Raw genomic sequence first — 20,853 nt, forward strand, 5'->3', positions numbered from 1 at the left:
GGTTCAATAAGGAGTTTCATTAACTCATAGTTGAAGCTGTCTTGAACTCTGCACCAGAGCTCACCACTAGCACAAGTCCAGGAACTGACAAGAACAGGTGCATAATTTGTTTCATATCACCCAAAAGTAAGACATACTTCACAATTTCCTAAGCAGTGAAAGCTCAAAGCCCTACTAGCCCAAACAAGGACTAACAAGATCCTTACCTTGGATGGGTCTGGTGGCAGAGTGGCTTCTACAGTGTAAGGGCTTCCTGGGACTGGATTACCATCGTAACTTACATCAACCACATAAAGGCCTTCTTCCCTTGGAATATACTTTGCAGTGCTGCATTCTTTGCCAACAACTGGCTCCACTAAGCATGGTAAAGCTTTCCTAGTGGGGCTGAAGATAGCCACATCAAGTTTGCCCTGTCCACCAGCTCCTTTTGTGTCAATCAGAAATTCTTGATCCTTCCCTACTTCAACTCCTTTAGAAACAAAGAGAATCATTTCAGCAAGGTTTTTGTAGATCACGAGTCGAATTTGACTAGACGGAAACGCATATCAAGGACAACTGTGTCCAGATATGCTTTCATATTAGAACATGTACAATTAAGAAATATGGCTAAGCACTTTGCAAGCCAATCCCTGTAGAGCATACAAATGAGATGGCACAGGAGTGTGTGCCACAGCTCATCTGCACAGATTCTGTAGGTGTCTTGCTGCACAATAGTTTTCCAATGTGCCAATATTGCCCTTTAAGAAAAATGAGATTTAGAGAAGTTGAATCTAGTTAGAGAGTTTCAACAGCTACACTAGGTGAGAGAACTGGGGTAGCCAGCATTTGTATAAGTCCTTGTTTCATTTTCCTTCCATATGCTATGAGTGATATTCAGTCACATCTCCAATGGTGCAGGTCAAGTTTAGTAGACAGTTGACCATCATTTGTCAGACAAGGTTCTATTCATTCACTGGTATCTATGAATCCTACCAAAATTATGCATAATCCCTAGTGTATTTTAAAAATAAAGGATTGGATTTCTAGCAAAAGTAAACTCTTCACACAGGAAATTTTGCCTGTTTGGGCTCCCAACTGCTAAAGAATGGAATTCTCAGGAAAGCTTCTACTCATTCCATTTTATTCTTACAACACTTCTGAAGGGGCACATCAGAAGCACATTCTACAGAGTTGGCTTTTATGGGTTCATAACTGAAAGCCAGCACAGTGTAGTGTAGTGGGAAGACCCAAGTTCAAAACCCCATTTAACCATGTAACTTATTGAGTGACCCTGGGCCAGTCACTTCTCTCTCAGCCTAACTACTTCTATCCTACCTCAGGATAAACATAACCATGTACATGGCTCTGGGATCCTTGGAGGAATAAAGAGATTGTTTTACCATCAGAGATGTCATTGCAATTAGACATGTTAATCTCTGTTCAGCGTCCAATCAGATGTCATGAAGTACCTTAAATCAATCAGTACCTTAAATCAATCAGATGTCACTAAGTACCTTTTTAAGAACCTTAAAAACAGGCTGCTCTTTACAATGCAAAGACCTGTCAATTCTAGTTTAATAGCAAGCAAGTATACTGTCTGCCACATCAACATGTCTAGAAGAAAATTAAGTTTGTAGTCAAAACTCCAAATTCAATGCCTATTGGTATCTTTACCTACAGTTCAGTCATTTATTCTACAGTTGTATTCAGTTTCATTTGTTACCAAGTTACCATATAGTATATAATTCACATTAGACAGGTTTACTCACTGTTTTCCAGGCCATTAATCTTAATTTTACTCAGGTCAAGTGGAGCGGCAACACCCACAGAGAAAGGGCTTCGAGGGATTGGATCACCACCATAGTTCACCAGAACTTTCATGCTACCCTAGAGAGGTTGAACAAATTAAACAAATTCCATATTGCAATACCCAAGCTATCCCAACCACCAAATAGTCCGTGGTTTGGCATTTGTCAGTTCTCACTTGAATTGCTCACACATTTTTCCATGAATCAAGCAGGTAGAAGCTTCCCTTAATCTTCAGATTCTATTCCAACTGCCTGCCAGTATAAGAGCACAGCTGTAAAAGCCAACTAAATGTTTGGTAACAGGAATCCAAACTGGTACAAGTACCACCCTAGTCAAGACTTGTGCAGATGCAACCTTGGTGAGTAGCTTTAAGAAGCTCCACCCTTAATATTTAGTCTGGGCTTTGGCTGGACACCAGGTTTTTTGGTGTGTTTAGGTGGCACGCTGGGCCCCTTTTATTCTGATTTCAGCAACTTTGTTTCCTTTTCATTATTTCTGTTTTGCTTAAAATCCCCAGTGCAGTGGCTGTTGCTTGAATTTACCTAGACAGTGAGCCCTTTTGGGCAGGGAACTATCTACTTTTTCCTATGCAAGTCACTTTGCGAACTCTTTGAAAAGTAGCAAGATTTTACAAAGCCCAATTAAAATCAAGTTTTTTCATGGAGATCATTGCTGCAGATGCTTGGGATGGTAGACTTAGAATGGGATTATCTACTATAAATATAAATTTAAGCTAAATACAATTTTCTTAAGCTTTTAGAAGCCTATCAAGTTATAAATTGCTGGAAGGAACAAAAGATTTACCAAGGATGTCTTTGGCTGCACTCAGATGTTGCTCCAAATGATTAAGACTGAATGATAGCCTCGTTCAGACATTCTCCTGAACAACAGTGTACTTGAGTACACCATCCAAAGCAGTAACAGCAGTCCCACTATGCATATGCTGAGCATCATTCCTCCTCACTGCCTCTCCAGCAGTGTTCTAATTTTTCTCGTCTGTGTGCAGAATGAATTTTGTTCTGGGTGGCAGTATCAAGGCAGCGTGTGCATTCAGAGTAGGGCCTTCCTGATTCAACCTGAGTGTGATCTAAAATTAACCGAGCGGACATCAAAAACCATGTGAGCGCGCGCACATGCTTAGAGGGAACACTGCCCTTCCAGTGGCACTCACACTTAAAAAGGCTTACAGCCTTCATCTCAAGCAGCGGTGAAGGTTAAGTGTGATGGCAGGCACTTCCATGATCAGGAGATGCAGGTGCCCACCATTACACCTACAGCCTTTGCTGCTTCAGATAACAGCCGTAAGCGTGAGTGTCACAGGAGGGGGCTGATGGACAGTAGAGGCAGGGCGGGACTTCTGTTACTGCTTCGGATGGCGTGCTCAAGTACTTCGTCCTTCGGTGGAATGTATGAATGAAGCTATGTCAGCTGAAACCATGGCTTGAAAAGAGCTGCCAAACCAGGATACTGAGTCATGGTTTGCAAACCAGTGTACCCCAACACATTTGCTGTTTTCCACAAGCCACAATTATGACAACTGATTTGTCTGTTGCATCATGCAATTGCTGAGCAGATGTCACTCACCTTTAATGTGGTTTGCTTGTTGTGCATTTGGAAGCTCAAACCTTTGTGTGGGTTCTTAACTATGGTTAGTATAAACCAAGGGTTGGCACTGTATATATGGCTTGTGTCTTTAATAAGGCTCACCACATATACAGATCAAGTCATAAGCCCAGACTGAGAACACAAAATTCACTACTCTATCCCCGAGGATAAGTTTTCATTTTTCATTTATCTTCTATACCAGATCAAGCCAGATGTGTTCCCTCTCCATGTACAATTACTTTCCTGGTTCAGCTAATGTCATTTTGCCAACGGCAGCCTGAACTACTCCCTACCAGCATCACTCAAGACCCATGGGCTACTTCACTTTGCTTCTGTATAGAAGATTGATTAGGTGCCAACAAGCAAGAAAGGTTTAATGCCTAGAAACTGCCATGCAGCTGTCTGGTGTTCCCATATGGGTACAAGATTAATGCATCCAGAATCTTTGGCCTGCCTTTGTTCCATAGGAATGGAAGACTAATAAATTTGTAGGAGCAGACACTGGCTGTAGGAAGAATATGTTTTTTAAAAGAAATGAGATTTTTCAGCTAAGCCCACTTGGGCAAAGGCCAGCATGTTAACTCCCTGTGACTAAGGTGCATATCATGTGACAGTCCTGGAACTTAATCCCTTGGATAACAGTTTAAGAATGCAGGTTACATTTTCACAGGACGAGAATTTAATGTTTGATTACTAGTAGGTATCACTGCTGTATTTACAGATTTGCCAGAGCAAAGAGCTGCCTGCAATGTTTTCTTACTCCACCCCTCCAGTTTCACCTGTTCATTCCCTCCTCCCCTGCAGAATTCTTGTCAAGTTAGCTTCAACAATACAGATGCATGGTGAACTGTTCAAACAAAGGCAGTATTTCTTAACTGAAATATCACCTACTAAAACTTTTTAATCCTGACATGCTGGCAGAGCGCCACTGTTAGGCTTCCTGAATTTATCTCCATTTCCTTTCCTCCAAGCTGAGAGTCCAAGGGCCAAGTTAGAGAGGTAATCCAGTGTCTTAGAGCTGTTCTAACCATGGAAGGTGGTAGAGCTCTAAGTTGTCTAATCCACACTGTATGTGGGAGAGGGTCATATTTTGTGTAACTCCCTCCATGAAATAAAAATGAGCACATCTGGAAGAGAGGCATCTAGGGAGTTATGCGTGAACAAGGATTCAAAAATAAGCCTCCTCCAGAAATGGGATAACCCAGAATTCTACCATACTTGAATATGTATAAATAGAGCCTAATACCACAAGTGCACATTTCACATGTAAACCTGATTAGTTTAGGGAAAAGTTAGAACTTCTGAACAGTAAAGCAAGCTAGTTATCCAAAAGACTCATGTCAACTATACTTTTGAAGGCCTTAGATGTACCCCATATATTTGCAAGCTGTTGGAGTACAGTACACAGCATCACTGTTTCAGAAAATAATAAAGTCCATTTCCATCTACATCAGCCAATATCCACGGATTGCAAGCCAAAGAGAGCTGGCATGAGGGTTTCCGCTTCTAGCATCCAATTAAAGCAAAGCTTACAGAATCCAGTCTTGTTCCAGATTCTGGACATTGCAAGTTGTAGGTGGGAAATTCTACCCAATCAAACATACAAACTTGAAGATGCATAAAGTTTAGGGTGGGGGGACTACTTCTGGCAATAAAGACATGAACTTCACAGCATAGAAATCCATACCAATGCAAGAGATAAGAGAATTGTGGAAACCTTATCTAGAGTGACCTGATTATTTTAAGTCTCGCTTGGCTACTTCCTTGAAGGAGATATCTGGAGGGCCGACAGTAACTTTGCTCAGACCCAGGAGCAAAATTCAAATTTTTAGCCAGGACTGGTCTTGTGGTTGCACACATGACTTATCCCCTTAGCTAAGCAGGGTCCATCCTGGTTGCATATGAATGGGAGACTAGAAGTGTGAGCACTGTCAGATATTCCCCTGAGGGGATGGAGCTGCTCTGGGAAGAGCAGATGGTTCCAGGTTCCCTCCCTGGCATCATCTCCAAGATAGGGCTGAGAGAGATTGCTGCCTGCAACCTTGGAGAAGCTGCTGCCAGTCTGTGTAGACAATACTGAGCTTGATAGATCAATGGTCTGACTCAGTATATGGCAGCTTCCTATGTCCCCTATGACTTGGGGTGGGGGAGATGACTCACTGATACATTTGAAGGAGCAGAAACTGGCTATAGAAAGAATACTTTGAAATTAACTGGAATGGTTTTTGGTCAAAGTGTTCCTATGTGATTTGCTGATGTACTCTCCACAGCATCTTCAATGAAGGATATCAGCACCATATTGAAGATCCAAGTTCTTTATTTGCTATGACAATAGCTATTGTATTAAGGTACTGCTGGTGGTTAAGGAAAGGATAGTTTTGTTCTTTACAGAGGAACCTACCTGTTGTATTGGAGTGTATCTTACAGTGTGGGAATAGTCATAGTTGTCAATGATGTCCAAATCTTTGACAGCATCTTCAGCCATGGGTCCACTGAACTGAACATCCAGAGGGGCTTTCCCAGCACCTTTTGTGAACACAGTGAAGTGTGTTGGCTTCCCATTTTCCACACCTAAGTGAAAACAACAAGTAAAGAAAAACATGTATTATGCTATTTGGGGGTAGAATCCAGAAGCTATAGAGCACAAGTTCAAGTCTATGACGCAGGTTCACTTTTACATCAAGTAACTGATCTCAGCCTAAATGCAGCATTGCATTTTATTACACACAATTAAATTACAGATCAGCCAATAGCTGATTAAGCACGCTTCAGTTTCATATACTGAATTAGCAGAAATCTCACCAGTTTTACTTAGTCCAGGCCCTTCAGCTTTCACCTTGCTTGCATCATGTGAGGGTTCTACTTTCGCCCTGAAAGGGCTGGTAGGTATTTCCTTCAAAACAATAAAGCTTTGGTTTAATTTAAGTAGCATTCTAGTTTCCTAGCAACATTCCTATAGAGTAAATGAACTCATAAGAGAATATGTTGCAAAAGCATCTTTCTTTCCAGTATGTACCAAATTATTGCATTTTCTGCTCCCCAAATTGCTACAAGCTCCAACTATTGCTTTCTTTCTACGATTACTTAAGAGAATAAAATCAATTTAAGCCAAAGCACCTTTTAATTTGGGCTATAAACAGCTGTTTTCTTTGCTCTCAAGACCACATATTAATATAAACTTCTACTGCAGTATAGCATTTCTTCAAGAGCTTCTAATGATAATGTGGACGTTTCTGTAGACTAAATCTGACCCAAACATGTAGAGTGTATGGAATATCTCATGAACTAGGTTGGCTGCTTAAGGTCATAGTGTGGCCACGTAGTTGTGAAGAAAGAAACTGGTACTGAGTTGAGCATCACTTTCCGCTGTTGGTTTTTAGTGTTCTGTCTTGTGCATTTAGAGATCTGATTAGCTTACCTGAAGCTTAATATAACAGTAAAACTATTATATTCTATTAGTATTAATAAGTAGAACCTTTTGTTTTTAACATGGTGACTTGTCTAGGACCTTGGGAGCCCACATGCTTTGAATTTGGTTTGTTTCCAAGTCTCAGCATACGGATTATAACGTGGTGCTGCTGGTACTTTGTGTGGCAGCCACCCTTCAACATGGCAAATAGACCCCCAAGAAGCCACTGGAGTGCCCAAGGCCCCTTCATGTGCTGCAGGTTTGGTTTGTATTGAACTGTAAATATCAGAAGGAAGAACACATGGACACTGACCTCAAAAGCCTTCTTCCCTTCAGAAAGTAGCTAGGAATCTTCTTAGCAACCAGTTAGAGTTAGAGAATGCATACATTATCCTTATAAGAGGTTTTCATTTTTAAAGAGCAAGTATTAGCACCAATTGCAAAGATTCAGATTACTTTTGAAGTCTACGAGGCTAATTTATGACAGTCATGCAATAATGCTGATGGGTGAAGCAGCATGCCTCCCATTCAAGACTATATCTACCTCTCCAGCAAACAGCACTTTGACAGTATAACGTCCAGCAGCAGGTGGTGTATACTTCACTGTGAATGTATCATTAGCATTGGGTATGATGCCAAAGTCTATGTCTTGCTCTTCGTCACTTATCACATGAGCATCACATTTAATGCCCACACTGACATCACCTAGAAGAGAGAAATACACTCAGTGACAAGTAGTTTTACAATCATCCCTGTACATGACTACTTGAGGCTTATATGTACTTCATCCTATCAGCAAATTCCAGAAACATACCCTTCAGATTTTCTCTCAAGAAGCTTTTCTAGATAAAAATACCCCCCTTTCAGCAGCAAATAAGGCTTTAAAAGTCAATAGCTTTGTTAGAAAAGTAAACATTTCATCACCCCAGGTCCATTCTTACCTTCTCCTGCCTCCGTGCAGTCTACAGTGAAGTGAGTAGGTTCATTTGCTTTCAGACCAGTTCTCTCGACCCCAGGTCCAACAACTTTGACCTTCTGAGGATGACTGCCTTGTCCAATCTGGACCTAGATGGCAAATTTAAGGGTTAATTTCACCCTAGAACTATTTTGTTTTATACAATATTTTAATTTTACAATGGTTAGAACTCATTTTCCCAACCACATTTTACAGGATTTAATTGTGCAGTTGCTTGGAAGGAAGTACTACTAACTGCAGGTCAATTTAAGCAAATGTTCCATAAGGCATGCCGAAAACAGGAGATGGACAGCTATGGCTATCAAGACCTTTAAACTTACCCTGTAGGGGCTTTGGGGCACATTTGCTCCTCCCCAAGTAACAGCAATTGTGTGCTTGATTGGTTTGGTTGGCATGTAAGAGCAAGCATAGATGCCATCTGGCTTGCTCTTCGAATGGATATCAATAGGATTTCCTTCCCCATCCTATAGGAAAGAGGAGCTCTTAATCAGGTGGACAGATATAGGTTTTAAAATCCTAGAACTATGATTGTATCACAATCGTCACCCAACCCTAAGGCCATACCATTACTAGTAAGCTTGACATTTAAAACCACTGCACAAAGCATCTATCCATGCCTTGAACCGATTTTATAACAGTATAGAAATATTACAACATTGGAACATAATGCTCCAATCAATGTACATAAAAGATGATCCACTGGCAAGAATAAGAACTGTGGCCACATTAGCACAGTGGGTGAAGAAAATAGCAAGTTCCACACTCCCTCCTCTATAGCTGCAATTTAGGGAAGCTCTTCCTGCTGCTTCACAGTTACAAAAAGTGTTCCATTTTGCCTCAACAACAGTAGACAATTGGGATTATGTACCTGTTAACCTACCACCTGTCATGGTCAATTCATACTTTGATCAAGTGTTGTAGAAATCACTGCCTTATAGCTTCTTCCTACACCATCCTGGTAACATGTACATGATGGCAAGGACAATGCAGTCCCTTCTCATACAACTGTCACCCTATCAGGATTTTACCAACTTGCGACACAGGAAAGTGGTTTTCATGAGTCCTGGCAAGTGTTGATCTACGCTGAGCCAGAGCAGCACATCATCAGGATCGGGGTCTACCAATACACTTAAGTCAACTTCGGCAGCATGCACACAAATGCTATATTCAAGGTGTTGATCCCAAAGTTATAGCTCAAGTTGCTTGATTAGAAGCAAATGCCAGCTGGAATTTTATACTTACTTGTGCATATATCTTCAGAGGAGCACTTCCAGCTTCCTTTGTGTCAACACTGAACTCTGCAGGATTGTTCACAATGCAGCCAGTTTTCTCTAGACCTGGACCATAGGCTTTTACCTAGGAAGACAAGCAGAAAATAGAGCACATGCCAAAACACCTTCATAGGTTTGGCACTCTCATCTAAGTAGTACAAAATAGCTTGTTCTCTGTACTCTGCTAAGATGTTCTCTAACCTGGATATATCTTGCATCTCATTGCAAAGGCACAATTTCCCCAGAAGCACAGAACTACATGAGACAATACAAGTGCTATGTTTGCAGCAATTCTTCCGATAAGGCAACTCTCCAGTACCAACTGGTCAGAATAAGCCGCGACAGACTTGGGTCACCTATTGCCATGCCACTCGATGAAGCAGCAACATTAGGCAGAACTTTGCAAGTGCCCAGTGCATTTGTATGAGGGTGCAGAAGGGGCTTCCTTTAACTGAGACCAAGGTCCAGACACCAGATGTATCCTACCATACATCCTCCAGATCAGAAAAAGGCTATTCAAAGAAGATTGATAGAAAGGAATAATCCAAGAGCCAGTTGTCATGTCTTGCCTTGTCTGAATTGAAGTCTAGAGAAAATGGCTGAATATGTGCCATGTAAGGGCTGTCTTGGATATCTTCATCATCACACATGATATGAACAGCATATTCACCAGGCTCTTTGGGCCAGTATTTCACATCACATGAGCCATCATTCTGATCATCACATTCAATTTTTGCTTGAGATGGACCTTCAATGGCAAAGCCTAAAGGAAGCAAGCATGTTAGCGGGCATGTAAGATTTACCAATTAAGATTCACCTGCTGAGTCTAGGGACACATGCAGTCTTAACTATCAGTACATGCCCAGTTTTTCCAGCTACAGCAGCAATCCTTGTTAGTGGCAGGTTTTGCTTGAGCTGGCCCCCTTCCCTCTGGCACCAACCAATCCCTCAAATCATTTTGAGAGCTACCCTGGGATAGTCATTATTGTGTTTATTTTCTGGGGCACACAAGGCCAACTCTCCCATCTACCTTTGGTAGGAAAGCTCCCTTCTTTATGTTACAGCACTAAGACCTGTTGAAAGCAGGGCCAGCAGTAGAAAGACCAGCCCTAAAATGGGTGGTGGCTGTTGATTACTGGTCCTGCCTAATTTGAACAGGATACAGTAATACCACTAAGTGCCAGCAGCGCTAGGCAAGCCAACTTCATGAAGTGACCAAGTGAAAGGGGCTTGGAAACATACAAATGAGGCTCTCATATCCATTGTTGTTTCACATGGGAGGAAGGCTGCATTATTTCTAGTGTTCAGCAGACGGAACACCCTATACAAAGTTAGATATTTTTTTTAAAAAATACTCTTAATGTAATAACAGTTTTGGAAGAAAGCTGTGATGTCCATGAGATATCGTTTTTGCCTGGACTGACTTACCTAGAGATCCAACTTCTGGACCAATGGTTTCTACCACGAAGTCAGCAGATTTACCAACAACTCCTTCATGAAGGCCTGGCCCCCAGGCTCTTACTTTCTGAGGACCAGCTTCAGGCCCTACTTGAACTTCAAAAGGACTACGAGAAAAACATCAGAGCACATTAGGACGACCAAAAACCACCACCACCACCGGTAGAGCTGTTCAGATCTGACCAAGAAATTGCATTCATCCCTCTGTGCATAACAGACAGCTCCTGGACTGGATCCAAATAATTTTTTCCTGTTATGGCTTCCTGCTCCCACCCTCATCCAATTTTCTCTCCTTCTCACCTGCCCCACCAAAATCAGAGGGGAAGAAATTAGGCTGGAAAAAGTGAAAGCTAGAACCTTGACCTACTATCAGTATCCACTTCAAGTTATTCCAACCCTGACCTGAATCTAGGACAAATAACTGATTTATTTTTTTTAAACCTTCCCATGGAATCACCTTTGCCCAGATCAGAGCCCTAATTATGGGTAGACAAAATCTCCTGCCTGTAGTGTCCAAAACTGATCTTCCAACTCACCTTTTGGGGATGTTGTGGCCTCCCCATAAGATTGTCACAATGTATTTCCCTGTGGTTGTTGGGTAATACTCAAATGCATATACGCCATCCATAAATTCCTTTTGTTTCACAAGTTCCTCCAAGCCTTCTGTAGAAACACCATCAACCTAACATTAGCCTTTAATAACTCCAGCCCCAATTCTCCAGTTTTAGGCAGTTGCGTGCTTCCCTGTATTTTAGTATCAATTCCGCAAAATGATTTTTTTCTACCAAAAAAAGTTTAGCAAAGAGGAGAGACTGCCTCTCTCTAAGAAGGATGGCATAAACGTTTCCAGAACAGACCGTGAAAGTGTTAGATTACCCTGCTTAATTCATTTCCTTGTATTTTTCCTTAGTCTAACACATTATATATGACATATGTTAAAACAAGGAATGCTTAAGCTTGATCAGACCTCATGACCACAAGTATTTGGGGAATGCCTATTTGATTTAGTGTTCTAAAGACACAGTCTAAATATGCTGAAGTTTGTTGATACTAGTCTATTGTCTTTAATAGCACAGTTGGCAACATTGCCCAAGCCAACGCTCAATCATGTAAACATTACTGTAACAGACATACTTAATAGCCCCGCCCCACAATCCCTAACATTTTATACAAGTTGAGAAGGATTGTTAGAGGCAGCAAGTTCAAGCCCTGCTCTGTGTCCAAGAGTATGAAGGGTTGCCTGTTAACCTACAGAATAGGAACGGATGGCAGATTCCTGTCCATTATGACCACCATGTTCAAACTCAAATCAGAGCAAAAGTGATCCAGTTTATTTGGTTTTAAGTTCATTCCCAGAAACATGTTAACATTTAATAATCAGGATCTCACGTTTTCCCACCCTCTGTTTTGCAAATTTGACATGGTCATGCCAGTGGCACCAAAGGGCATCCAGATGAAAGTTGCTCAAGGATACATCTTTCAGGCTGCTTTAAGAGACTGCTTTTATCCAGCACTCCAGTTCAGTAGAATGACCCATTTAAAAGCAGATTGCACAAGTTTATATATTTGGAGGAAGGCTTGAAGGCAATCAAGTGACGTCACAGGAAATATCCTTCAAAATTATTCACTGTGGCTGCACTGAGAAGCACCATGTAGCAACATTATATTACTCAGACTTATACTAGACATAAAAAGGAACCCTAAATTTTGAACTGGGACCTAACTCCTTCCCTTTGGGTTCAGAAGAGGTGTTCCAGAGCTTAGAAATAAGTTAAACTTTACTGACAAATAGGAAGTGGAGACCAGAATCTAAACTACATGGCTAGTTCTATACACCCAAGACACTCTAGACTAGCTCCAAACACAGCAGTCATCCTCACATGCTACATGTCAAACCACTTTTGACATGTGGAGACTATCTCACACCCCTTGTGCTGTTCATCTGACCCCTAACCCTCTTTCTATGCAATTGGAGAAGATGAGTCTCTAGACACATAGATCTGTCTCCAGCATGCGTCCTCTGGCTCCCCATTTTGCATGCAGGCTTCACATTTCTTGAACGAACTTACTATGAAAGGCTAGTGTTAAAGTACAGGTTATACATACATGTTCTTAAGAGCCTCAAATACATGATTCTATGGTACACAGTAGTAATGCAACTCTTTGAAGCTTTCTAAGGCTGCTTAAGGAGTTGTACAGCTCAAGTTACACCAGTATAAACAGGTAAACAAGATGCTATCACACCCAGACAGTTGGTTATTCCATATTTCTGTGTTTATATATTCCTTTTGTACAATTAAATCTACTTCTCAGGGGGAAAGCAACTCTATTTCAATTCTGGAGTTTCCCTGTAGGAGGCAAAGTCAACATACAGCTGCCAGAATTACAAGCCAATTGATATACTTTAAGCCCTTTGCAAACTCCTCCAGCCCCACCCCAGAAGCCCAAGCAATGTAAAGAAGCTGAACACTTACTTGGCCCTTTTATGGCTACATGGAGATCTCCACTCCCTGCCGCTTTTGTATCAACCTTGAAGTCTGCAGTTTCTCTGATCCGAACTCCTTTAGGTTGAAGGCCTCTACCGCTGGCACGGCAGGCATTGGGATTGCAGGCTACAAGTAAATGGCAGACAGACATCAATACAGCCTTTGATTCCTAAAGATATTTAACCTAAGCAAGCCAGTCTGGAACGCTGCTCTCAGCCTGCTTTGAGGGGGAGATTTAACCTTATGAAATGCAAAACCTGATCATTCTGTAGTCTTAAAGAGCAAAAACAGTCAAGGTGTTTTACACTAAGACACAAATCTGGAGATGGCAGCTTTTAATTCAAAGTCTCTCTCTTTCTCACGCATGCACGCACACACACCCCTATCTGTAATTTAATGGACTAAACCCCTACAACATTGAAATCACTTTCTGCAGTTTAAAGAGCAATGCAGTTTGACAGTAACAGAGGGAGCAAAGCATTCTAGCTTCTATGGCTCTAAACTTGCAGGGATTTAAATTTTCCCTGAAGCTATGTGCCTTGGAGTGTGAATGCAATGGAACCCTTCCAGTTCAGTGCCTAAGCACCAAACCAGATTTTCAGAACAAGTCCCTGCAAAAGAACATGAAGTAAAATGTACCACGTGACAATCTCAAACAAATAATGCATCTTTGATTATTCAGATAGCATCGCTATGCCAGTCTTGCTACTGTCCACATATGCCATGCAGAAGAGCTGGCAACCGCCCAGATTCAAAACTCATGGGAATGTAGGTACCAGACATGCTAAATAAGCAAGCTGAACTCCAAAGCCCTGTGCAGATGTGCCTCAACTGCATAACACCAGGAGGTGAGAGACTAGAAAGCACAAGCATCTTCACAATGTACATTCAGAATCGAATTTAAACATGCGTTGCTGAACATCCTTATCAGGAAAGCATGTCATTAAGAAAGCAAGACATGAGAAGGAACAGGCACTACCAGACACACAGTGGAGAAATCCACAGCATGTGAAAATTCGTGGGCGATACAAGACTGCTTGAAGAAGCCCGAGTTGTGAGTCTGCTTTCCAGCATTTGTCTAGATGCAATACTGCAACAGGCACAGACCCCGAAGGGCTTCTCAGATGTGAATGTGCATTCCCAATAGCTCAACTCCATGCATGCCTTTCAGGAGTTGGTAACAGTTTTCCTCGGAGCAGGAAGTTATTCATTTCACGACAGCCTGTTCTGCTCCAAGCATCTAGGCAATTAGATTCCCAACCAGTCTGCATTTGCTCAGGATTCTATGCCATTTGCTCTACTCAGACAAAATGTGACGCAGCAGTAAGCTGAAGTTCTGTTACAAGCCTCTTGCAACCAAGTTCAGCAGTTTGTGGTTAAACAGTTTGACTTCTTGCGAGACCACTTGCAAAAAGCTGCAAATCTGATAAGTTGTTTGCAACATTTTTGTACAATCCAAAAGCTTTTGTTTTAGCCTGCAAACCTGCAGAAAAGGAGTTCAGGGGGAGAGGGGGGAAGCCAGCAAATACACGTCACCCTGCATGCCCTCTTACCGAAAGAGCTTGCCCAACTATGAAGCCAATAGTAGTGAAGTCCAACATCCCACAAATTGAGTATCAACTCAGGAGAGGTGAGCAGAGGTCTGAAAGCACAGGAGCAGCCAAGGATGGAATAGAAAGCCAAGTGTCAGTTACAGAGAAAAAAAGATTGAGACAAAATAAAAGTGAATATAGCAAGTTTAAGAGACAGCAAGAATAAGCTTAACTCTAGAAATCTCAGAAGCAGCAGTGTGGCCATTTAGGATGGCAGATTGATCAAGCCCAGTTAAATGCAAGAACTCAACAATACTTCAAAGTCTTTTTCTGGAGGGCCTCCAAGCAAGAGTAATGCAATTGTTTTCTATTTCAACCCAAAAGACTCATTTGCTCATTTTAAAAAGGGCCACAAAGCTATGAGATCTGCCCTAAACACATACCTTCTCCAATAAGAACACTCCAGGGGCTTTTTGGAACATGCTCTCCAGCAAACACCACTCTCACGGTGTGAGGACCAGCTTGAAGAGGCTTGTATATGCAGCGGTAGACTTGATTTCCTTTATCTTCTACCACAGCTTCCACAGTGTCCTTCCCTTGAGGGTCTTCTACATCCACACCGATGTCACCAACACCAGCCCCTACAATACAGCAAAAATATTAGATTTCCACTCAGAATTTTCTTTCCGTGGATTAGACCAGTAGCCATTTCTCATGCCAGCCAGGAATGATGTGGAGCTGGAGCAGGGAAATTGATGGTTAACACTGTCCATTTCCTTATTCTACATTGCTTTATGGATATGAGGTAAGGTGTACTATGCATTATGGAGAACTCCACAGGACTGCATTTTTGGTGGCAACAGCCTTTCTCAAGAGTCCAACTCTACCCCAAGGAATATTTTAATGGTTTTTCCAACCAGTACTTGTTGGAACTGCAAAATACTGTATGGTGCGTGGATGGGGCCCATAAACCCAAGGGCAGGAACAACTGAACATCAGAACCTTTATTCTGAGTTCCAAATGACTATCCATCCCTCACATTCTGGAACACAAAAGCCAGGATTCTCCCTGCATTCAACAAGGTCCCTTCCTCCAGACTTGTGTTTTCTAGAAAAAGCATCCTACATTCATTTGGGCAGTTTCATTTTCTTTTAATTTCTGCAATATAGTCTGGCAAGACTGTGCTTCTTGAGTTGAGAAATTCCTTGTTATATTCGTTGAGAAAACAAGGTGTCTGAATTCAGAAGTTAAGTTTGTATGCATGGTTCAACTGCTATAAACTCCAGAACTCTAGCTAAGCTACAAGGCCTGATGTTCTTAAAGAAGAATTGCAGTTCAATCCCAATATAGCCACAGTGGTTAAACTGTATATACTGGAGCTATATTTAAAACACACAAGTTAGATATTTGCTTAAAGCTAGCTTTCCTAGTTTTGAATAAAAATCTTTCCTATGGTCTTTTAGTGAAAAAATCTGGAACAAAAGATTTAGTCAGAAGGAAAAAAGTCATTCTGCCTTGAACATGGTTTCTCATGAAGCCACCATAGAATTTTGGTACAGCCAAAGAGATGGACTCATGGGCAGACAGGAGGAACAGCAGAGCAAGAAATATTACAGCCATAATGCAAAGCTACAGATGGCGGGGTGAGAATGATACTTAACCCTTATACCAATATTGGACAGTGCATCCCCCACCCAGTTTCCATGGCTGCAACCCTGTTCTTGCATGCCTGTTGATTGAGTAGTCATTCCAACTTTAAGGAAACATGGGCAGAACACACCATAACATGAAGCATAGCCCACAGAGCTACCATGCGTCTCTACCTGTAGCCAGAGTTTGAGAACCACTACTAAAGAGAACCCACTGAGCCAATTCAGGGCCAAGGAGATTAAGCCTTAACTTTGTGCATTGTCACAGTCTCTGGAGCATGCACTCCCCCATTTCTTTCCAGAATTTTACTTCCAAACATGATTACAAACAAGCCAGGATCAGTCATAACATCCAGACTGACCAAACCTGGCTTATTCTAACCAGAAGGCTTAAAATAAACCTGGATCTGAATCAGATTTCAATCTGTGAGTTCAGATAAACCACTATCTCAAGACCCGCAATTAGAATAAGCCAGGATTGATAGGGTTGGACATCATGAGTGATCCTGGCTTATTTCTAGCCACAATCAAAAGAAGAATTCTTCTGAGGGAATGTGCAGAGGGGAGCATGTGTTCTTGAGGCTGAGAAGTCACTTGAAGCCAAGGTTTAATCTTTGCCCCAGGCCTCTATGTCTAAACCATATGAGACATTAACTTTTTGCCACTAGCTCCCAAGATGGATTCATCTTCCCCAAGTGAAGGGCAGTTTCAGATATAGTAGTGCACTGTGGCTTTGAGCAAATAGAGATGTGGAGTAAGACCATATGAGAATCATGTACTAGAGGTGCGCACAAAACCAGAAAGCCTGGTTTCGCTCGAATCAAATTAGACTCTAGCTGAACCAGGTCCAGTTCAATTTTGTGCACACTCAGGTCAGGCTCAGTTTGGTTTGAACAGAGCTTGGTTTGGGCCAGCTCAGAAATTACTGGTAAAGAGGAGACAGGGGGCTTCGCTAAAATGAGTTGGAGTGGGAGGGTAATGAATTTTTCCTTTAAAAGTGCACTGGCAGCAGCTTCAGCAGGAGTCGTGGGGGTGGCGGCAGCTCCCCCCACCCCCGCCGGAGCAGGAATGGCCAGTTCAGGCCTCCACGCATGCACAGAGGACTGAATTGGGTTCAAACAGGCCTTTCCTGCTCTAGCAGGGGTGGGGTGGGTGAACTGCTGCCACCACCTCCACCCACACGTGGCTGAAGCCAAAGCCGCCAGCACTTTTAAAGTTAGAAATTCACTCCCCTCCCGCCCCGACTCGTTTTAGTGAAGCCCCCCCCCCCCGCCCACCCCACTTTACCGGTAAAGGGGAATCCTTAACAGATTCCCTTTTAACAGTAATTTCTGAGCCAGCTCAGCTTGAGTTTGCACCAAACCAGGTCCAGTTGGGTTCAACCCAAACCCTTGGAGCCAGCTCACACCCCTATCATGCACCCTTCACTAGAAGCTCAAATCTGCATAGGAGCTGCTCCATATTCACCCCACATGAGCAAACATACTGATCAATGTTTACAAATAGTTTCCCATGAAAACCAAGGCAGACAGCATAATGAAGCACACTAAGCAGAAATTCAGCAAGAATGATCTAAGTTTTAATATACAACTCTGTAGTGATAGATAGCTTCAGGGCTCAACTGGCAACCTATTCCAACTTGAGCAACCTCTCTCATCAAGCCTCTATCTATAGATCTCATCTCTCATCAAGCCTCTGTCTATAACTATTTATCCCACGCCTGTCATACATTCTCCTCATCCTCAAGATCTAAGACACCATTTAAGCCACACCCAGAATCTTATAGAAACAGATTGACTCTTTCAACCCTGCTACATAGCCGTGCAAGGCAGCAATGGGAATTTACAACAGTCTTGTTTGGCCCCTCTTACCTGCTGTGTAAATGTCAAAATAAGTAGGTTTATTGGCTATATTTCCTGTTGCTTCCAAACCTGGCCCTTTAGCAGTTACTTTGCTGGCATCTCCCTGGGCTTTGTCAACATTGACTTCAAAGGGGCTCTTCGCAATGTGCTGGCCAGCAAACAGAACTGAAACCTAGAAGTGTAGTCACAGTGTAAAGGTCAGGTATGCACAATCGGGGATTAATGATAACTTTGCATTCATTCACTGAATGGAAAACACCACCTGCTAGGCTAGTGCTCTTCACTGCAAGGCCCAAGAGCCAGTGGAGGCTCCCAGCAAAGTGCACTTAAGTGCAGCTCCCTAGCAGTAGTCGTCATCATCAGCTCCCTAGTGGTTTAGGAGGTCTGTGTGGAGCTTCAGCCAGAGCTGAATACTCCACACAACCCACCCCACTCCAGAGGCAACTAGTCCCACAGCACAGTGCTACACTTTGCCCAGCACCAGTGGGGCTCCTTTAAGGGAAACCAAGCCAGCTTGTAAGGCAGTGTAGTCCTTCCCTGGTGCTTTCCCCACAGCAAGAGCACCGCTTTCGTGACGCAAGTCGAGGCAGTTGCCTCAAGTAACCAGTTGTTGGGGCGCCAAAATGCCCTCTGCCGTTGCCATCACAGCAGCAATTTGGGACCGATCGGACCCTTGCTAGCTTTGCAAAATGCATGGGGGAAAGGATGTCTTCTCCTTACAAAGCTTTCAAGAATCACCAGCAAAGAAGGGGAAGCTGCTACCAACCTTCCCTCCTCCCTGCCACCCCCAATGTACTTTAAGTTTGCAAGGGTGAGTTCTGAAAAGGGCTACACATACACGTGCGCGCCCCATCAAGGGCATATGGCAAGACCGCATTCTGCACTTTGCCTTGGGTACTGCAATACCTTGGACTACCACGCCCCACAGAGTTCTAAGGGGAAAGACTACATCCCAGGGCTCTGTGCACATCTTCCAAGATAGTGCTGAGGCTCAGAGCTTCATTTCTCTTAAAGGGAAACGTAAAGAACTGCAGAGCTTATTGTGGCTCTCACATTGGAGGGGTTTTTTGCGATGTAGCCACTACTTGAAAAACGGTGAACACTACACTACGTAAGAAGGAAGCGGCTGTCACTTCCAAACACAACCAATATCCTTGACCAATCATCCCTAGCCACAATTTACTGTGGCTAGGGATGATGGGAGTTGTAGTTCAAAAACAGCTTGAGGGACAGGTTTGCTCACCCCAATCTAGACAAGCCTCAGAGATGGTGCTGTGTTGTCACCCCAGGCAAAATGCATTTGTCTGTTATGCCCAAGCTTCCCTCCCACCTGCCCCCAAATCTCCAGTTTACCTTACCTTGTGATGTCCTGTAACTTTTGGCACATACTGAACAGCATAAGTCTTGTTCTTGTCATTGTCGGGGGTCACTTTTGCCTACGTAGTAAGAAGGCATTAGACTAAAACGTTCAACATTCTAAGTTCAACAATTCCAAAACTATTCATACAGTTTTTGTACCATGCCCTTCATAGCAGAATGTGGTTGCAATCATTCATGTGAATGAGATCTGGCAACCGCAGTTCCAAGGACATGAAGCCAACTGAGCCCTGCTCTTCTCTACTGGGACAGCATTTGCAGAGCCGGGGTAGGCAACATGCAGCTCTCCAGATGTTGCTGGTCTACAACTCTGGTCACCACCGGCTGCAACCTATTACAGCTGAGGATGATGGGAATTGTCATTCAGCAACATCTGGAGAGCCACACGTTGCCTACCCTGGGCTAGATGTTCAAAGAAAGTCTAGTTTGCTATGTTCCTCATAGAACTGGTATAGTGCAATAGTTAAGCATCTCACTTCAGCCATGAACTCACTTGCTGGCCCTTAGGCAAAGTACTCTCAGCCTTAGACCACAACCAACCCTCCCCCTCTGCGATAGGAGGATAACAAAAACCCTGAAATCTAAGCATGCAAGATTAGCAAGGCAACATATTAAGTGCTTTATGTGTCACGATCATTATCTCCTTCTCTATTTCCCAGCTAGGGCCACTAACAGTGTTACTTCCATTATTCAGGAATCTGTACCACATGCATCTTCCCTCTGCACTGCTCTGGAAACGCGCGGAATTTATGGTCACTTGGGAAGAGCTGAAAATATGTCTCCTTTCCCCAAGGATGTCACCCCTTCTGGGAACTAGGGCAATTGCTGGTGTGGGAAGGAGTTGTGCCATGGTCTCCTCCCATGTGACTTGGAGCTTCTGAAATATGAATGATGCAAGGGCAACAGATGCAGCAGCAACTCCACTGCCATCAAAATAAGTTTCAGAATAACCCCTTCAAGCACCATCAATTTCTCTAGTCAACTCCACCCCACAAGCCTAGTTAAGAAGCTCAGAAATCAGTTATGCTATCAGGCTTCCATTGCTAATACTGCATCGGATGTTTGTGGCTCTCAATTTGCACGCTAGCTTAAATGCTTATCTATCTGCAAGAGATTACACTTCCTGGTGGCAGAACAGCAGCAAGTGATCAACCTATTATCCATCTTTTCCAAGACCTCAAGATATGCATACCTCTTCTCTGTTACCTTCTGGATCTTCCACAAAGACCATTACTTCTCCCTGGCCCGCACTGATAGTATCTACAGTAAAGTTGGCAGGTTGCTTGACCATATTGCCATGTGGCTCAATTCCTGTGCAAACAGATATAAACATCAGTTAGATAGCTGTAATGAAGCCATTCTTAAGAAAAACATGTGCAATCCTCATTGCACGATTTAATAAGCATTTTCAGTAGTTAGCACTAAACTTCACTTTTCCCT

The 20,853-nt window shown here is 42.8% G+C and overlaps 1 protein-coding gene across 4 annotated transcripts in view; it reads right to left on the bottom strand.

The window, feature by feature from the left end:
* FLNB (filamin B) overlaps positions 1-20,853 on the bottom strand; it is a 113,867-nt gene that overhangs the window by 44,180 nt on the left and 48,834 nt on the right. For all 4 annotated transcript variants that reach the window (XM_053293802.1, XM_053293801.1, XM_053293800.1 and 1 more), the window contains exons 5-20: positions 20,606-20,724; positions 19,395-19,472; positions 18,046-18,208; positions 14,969-15,166; positions 12,982-13,119; positions 11,044-11,170; positions 10,478-10,614; positions 9,619-9,812; positions 9,021-9,134; positions 8,099-8,242; positions 7,744-7,867; positions 7,347-7,507; positions 6,196-6,286; positions 5,795-5,964; positions 1,749-1,866; positions 207-469 (exon numbers count right to left, since the gene is read on the bottom strand). In XM_053293802.1, coding sequence (XP_053149777.1) covers positions 207-469; positions 1,749-1,866; positions 5,795-5,964; positions 6,196-6,286; positions 7,347-7,507; positions 7,744-7,867; positions 8,099-8,242; positions 9,021-9,134; positions 9,619-9,812; positions 10,478-10,614; positions 11,044-11,170; positions 12,982-13,119; positions 14,969-15,166; positions 18,046-18,208; positions 19,395-19,472; positions 20,606-20,724 — 2,339 coding nt within the window. The remainder of the gene's footprint in view (positions 1-206; positions 470-1,748; positions 1,867-5,794; positions 5,965-6,195; positions 6,287-7,346; positions 7,508-7,743; positions 7,868-8,098; positions 8,243-9,020; positions 9,135-9,618; positions 9,813-10,477; positions 10,615-11,043; positions 11,171-12,981; positions 13,120-14,968; positions 15,167-18,045; positions 18,209-19,394; positions 19,473-20,605; positions 20,725-20,853) is intronic.

Source organism: Hemicordylus capensis, chromosome 2 (genome assembly GCF_027244095.1).
Source record: "Hemicordylus capensis ecotype Gifberg chromosome 2, rHemCap1.1.pri, whole genome shotgun sequence".
Taxonomy (NCBI): domain Eukaryota; kingdom Metazoa; phylum Chordata; class Lepidosauria; order Squamata; family Cordylidae; genus Hemicordylus; species Hemicordylus capensis.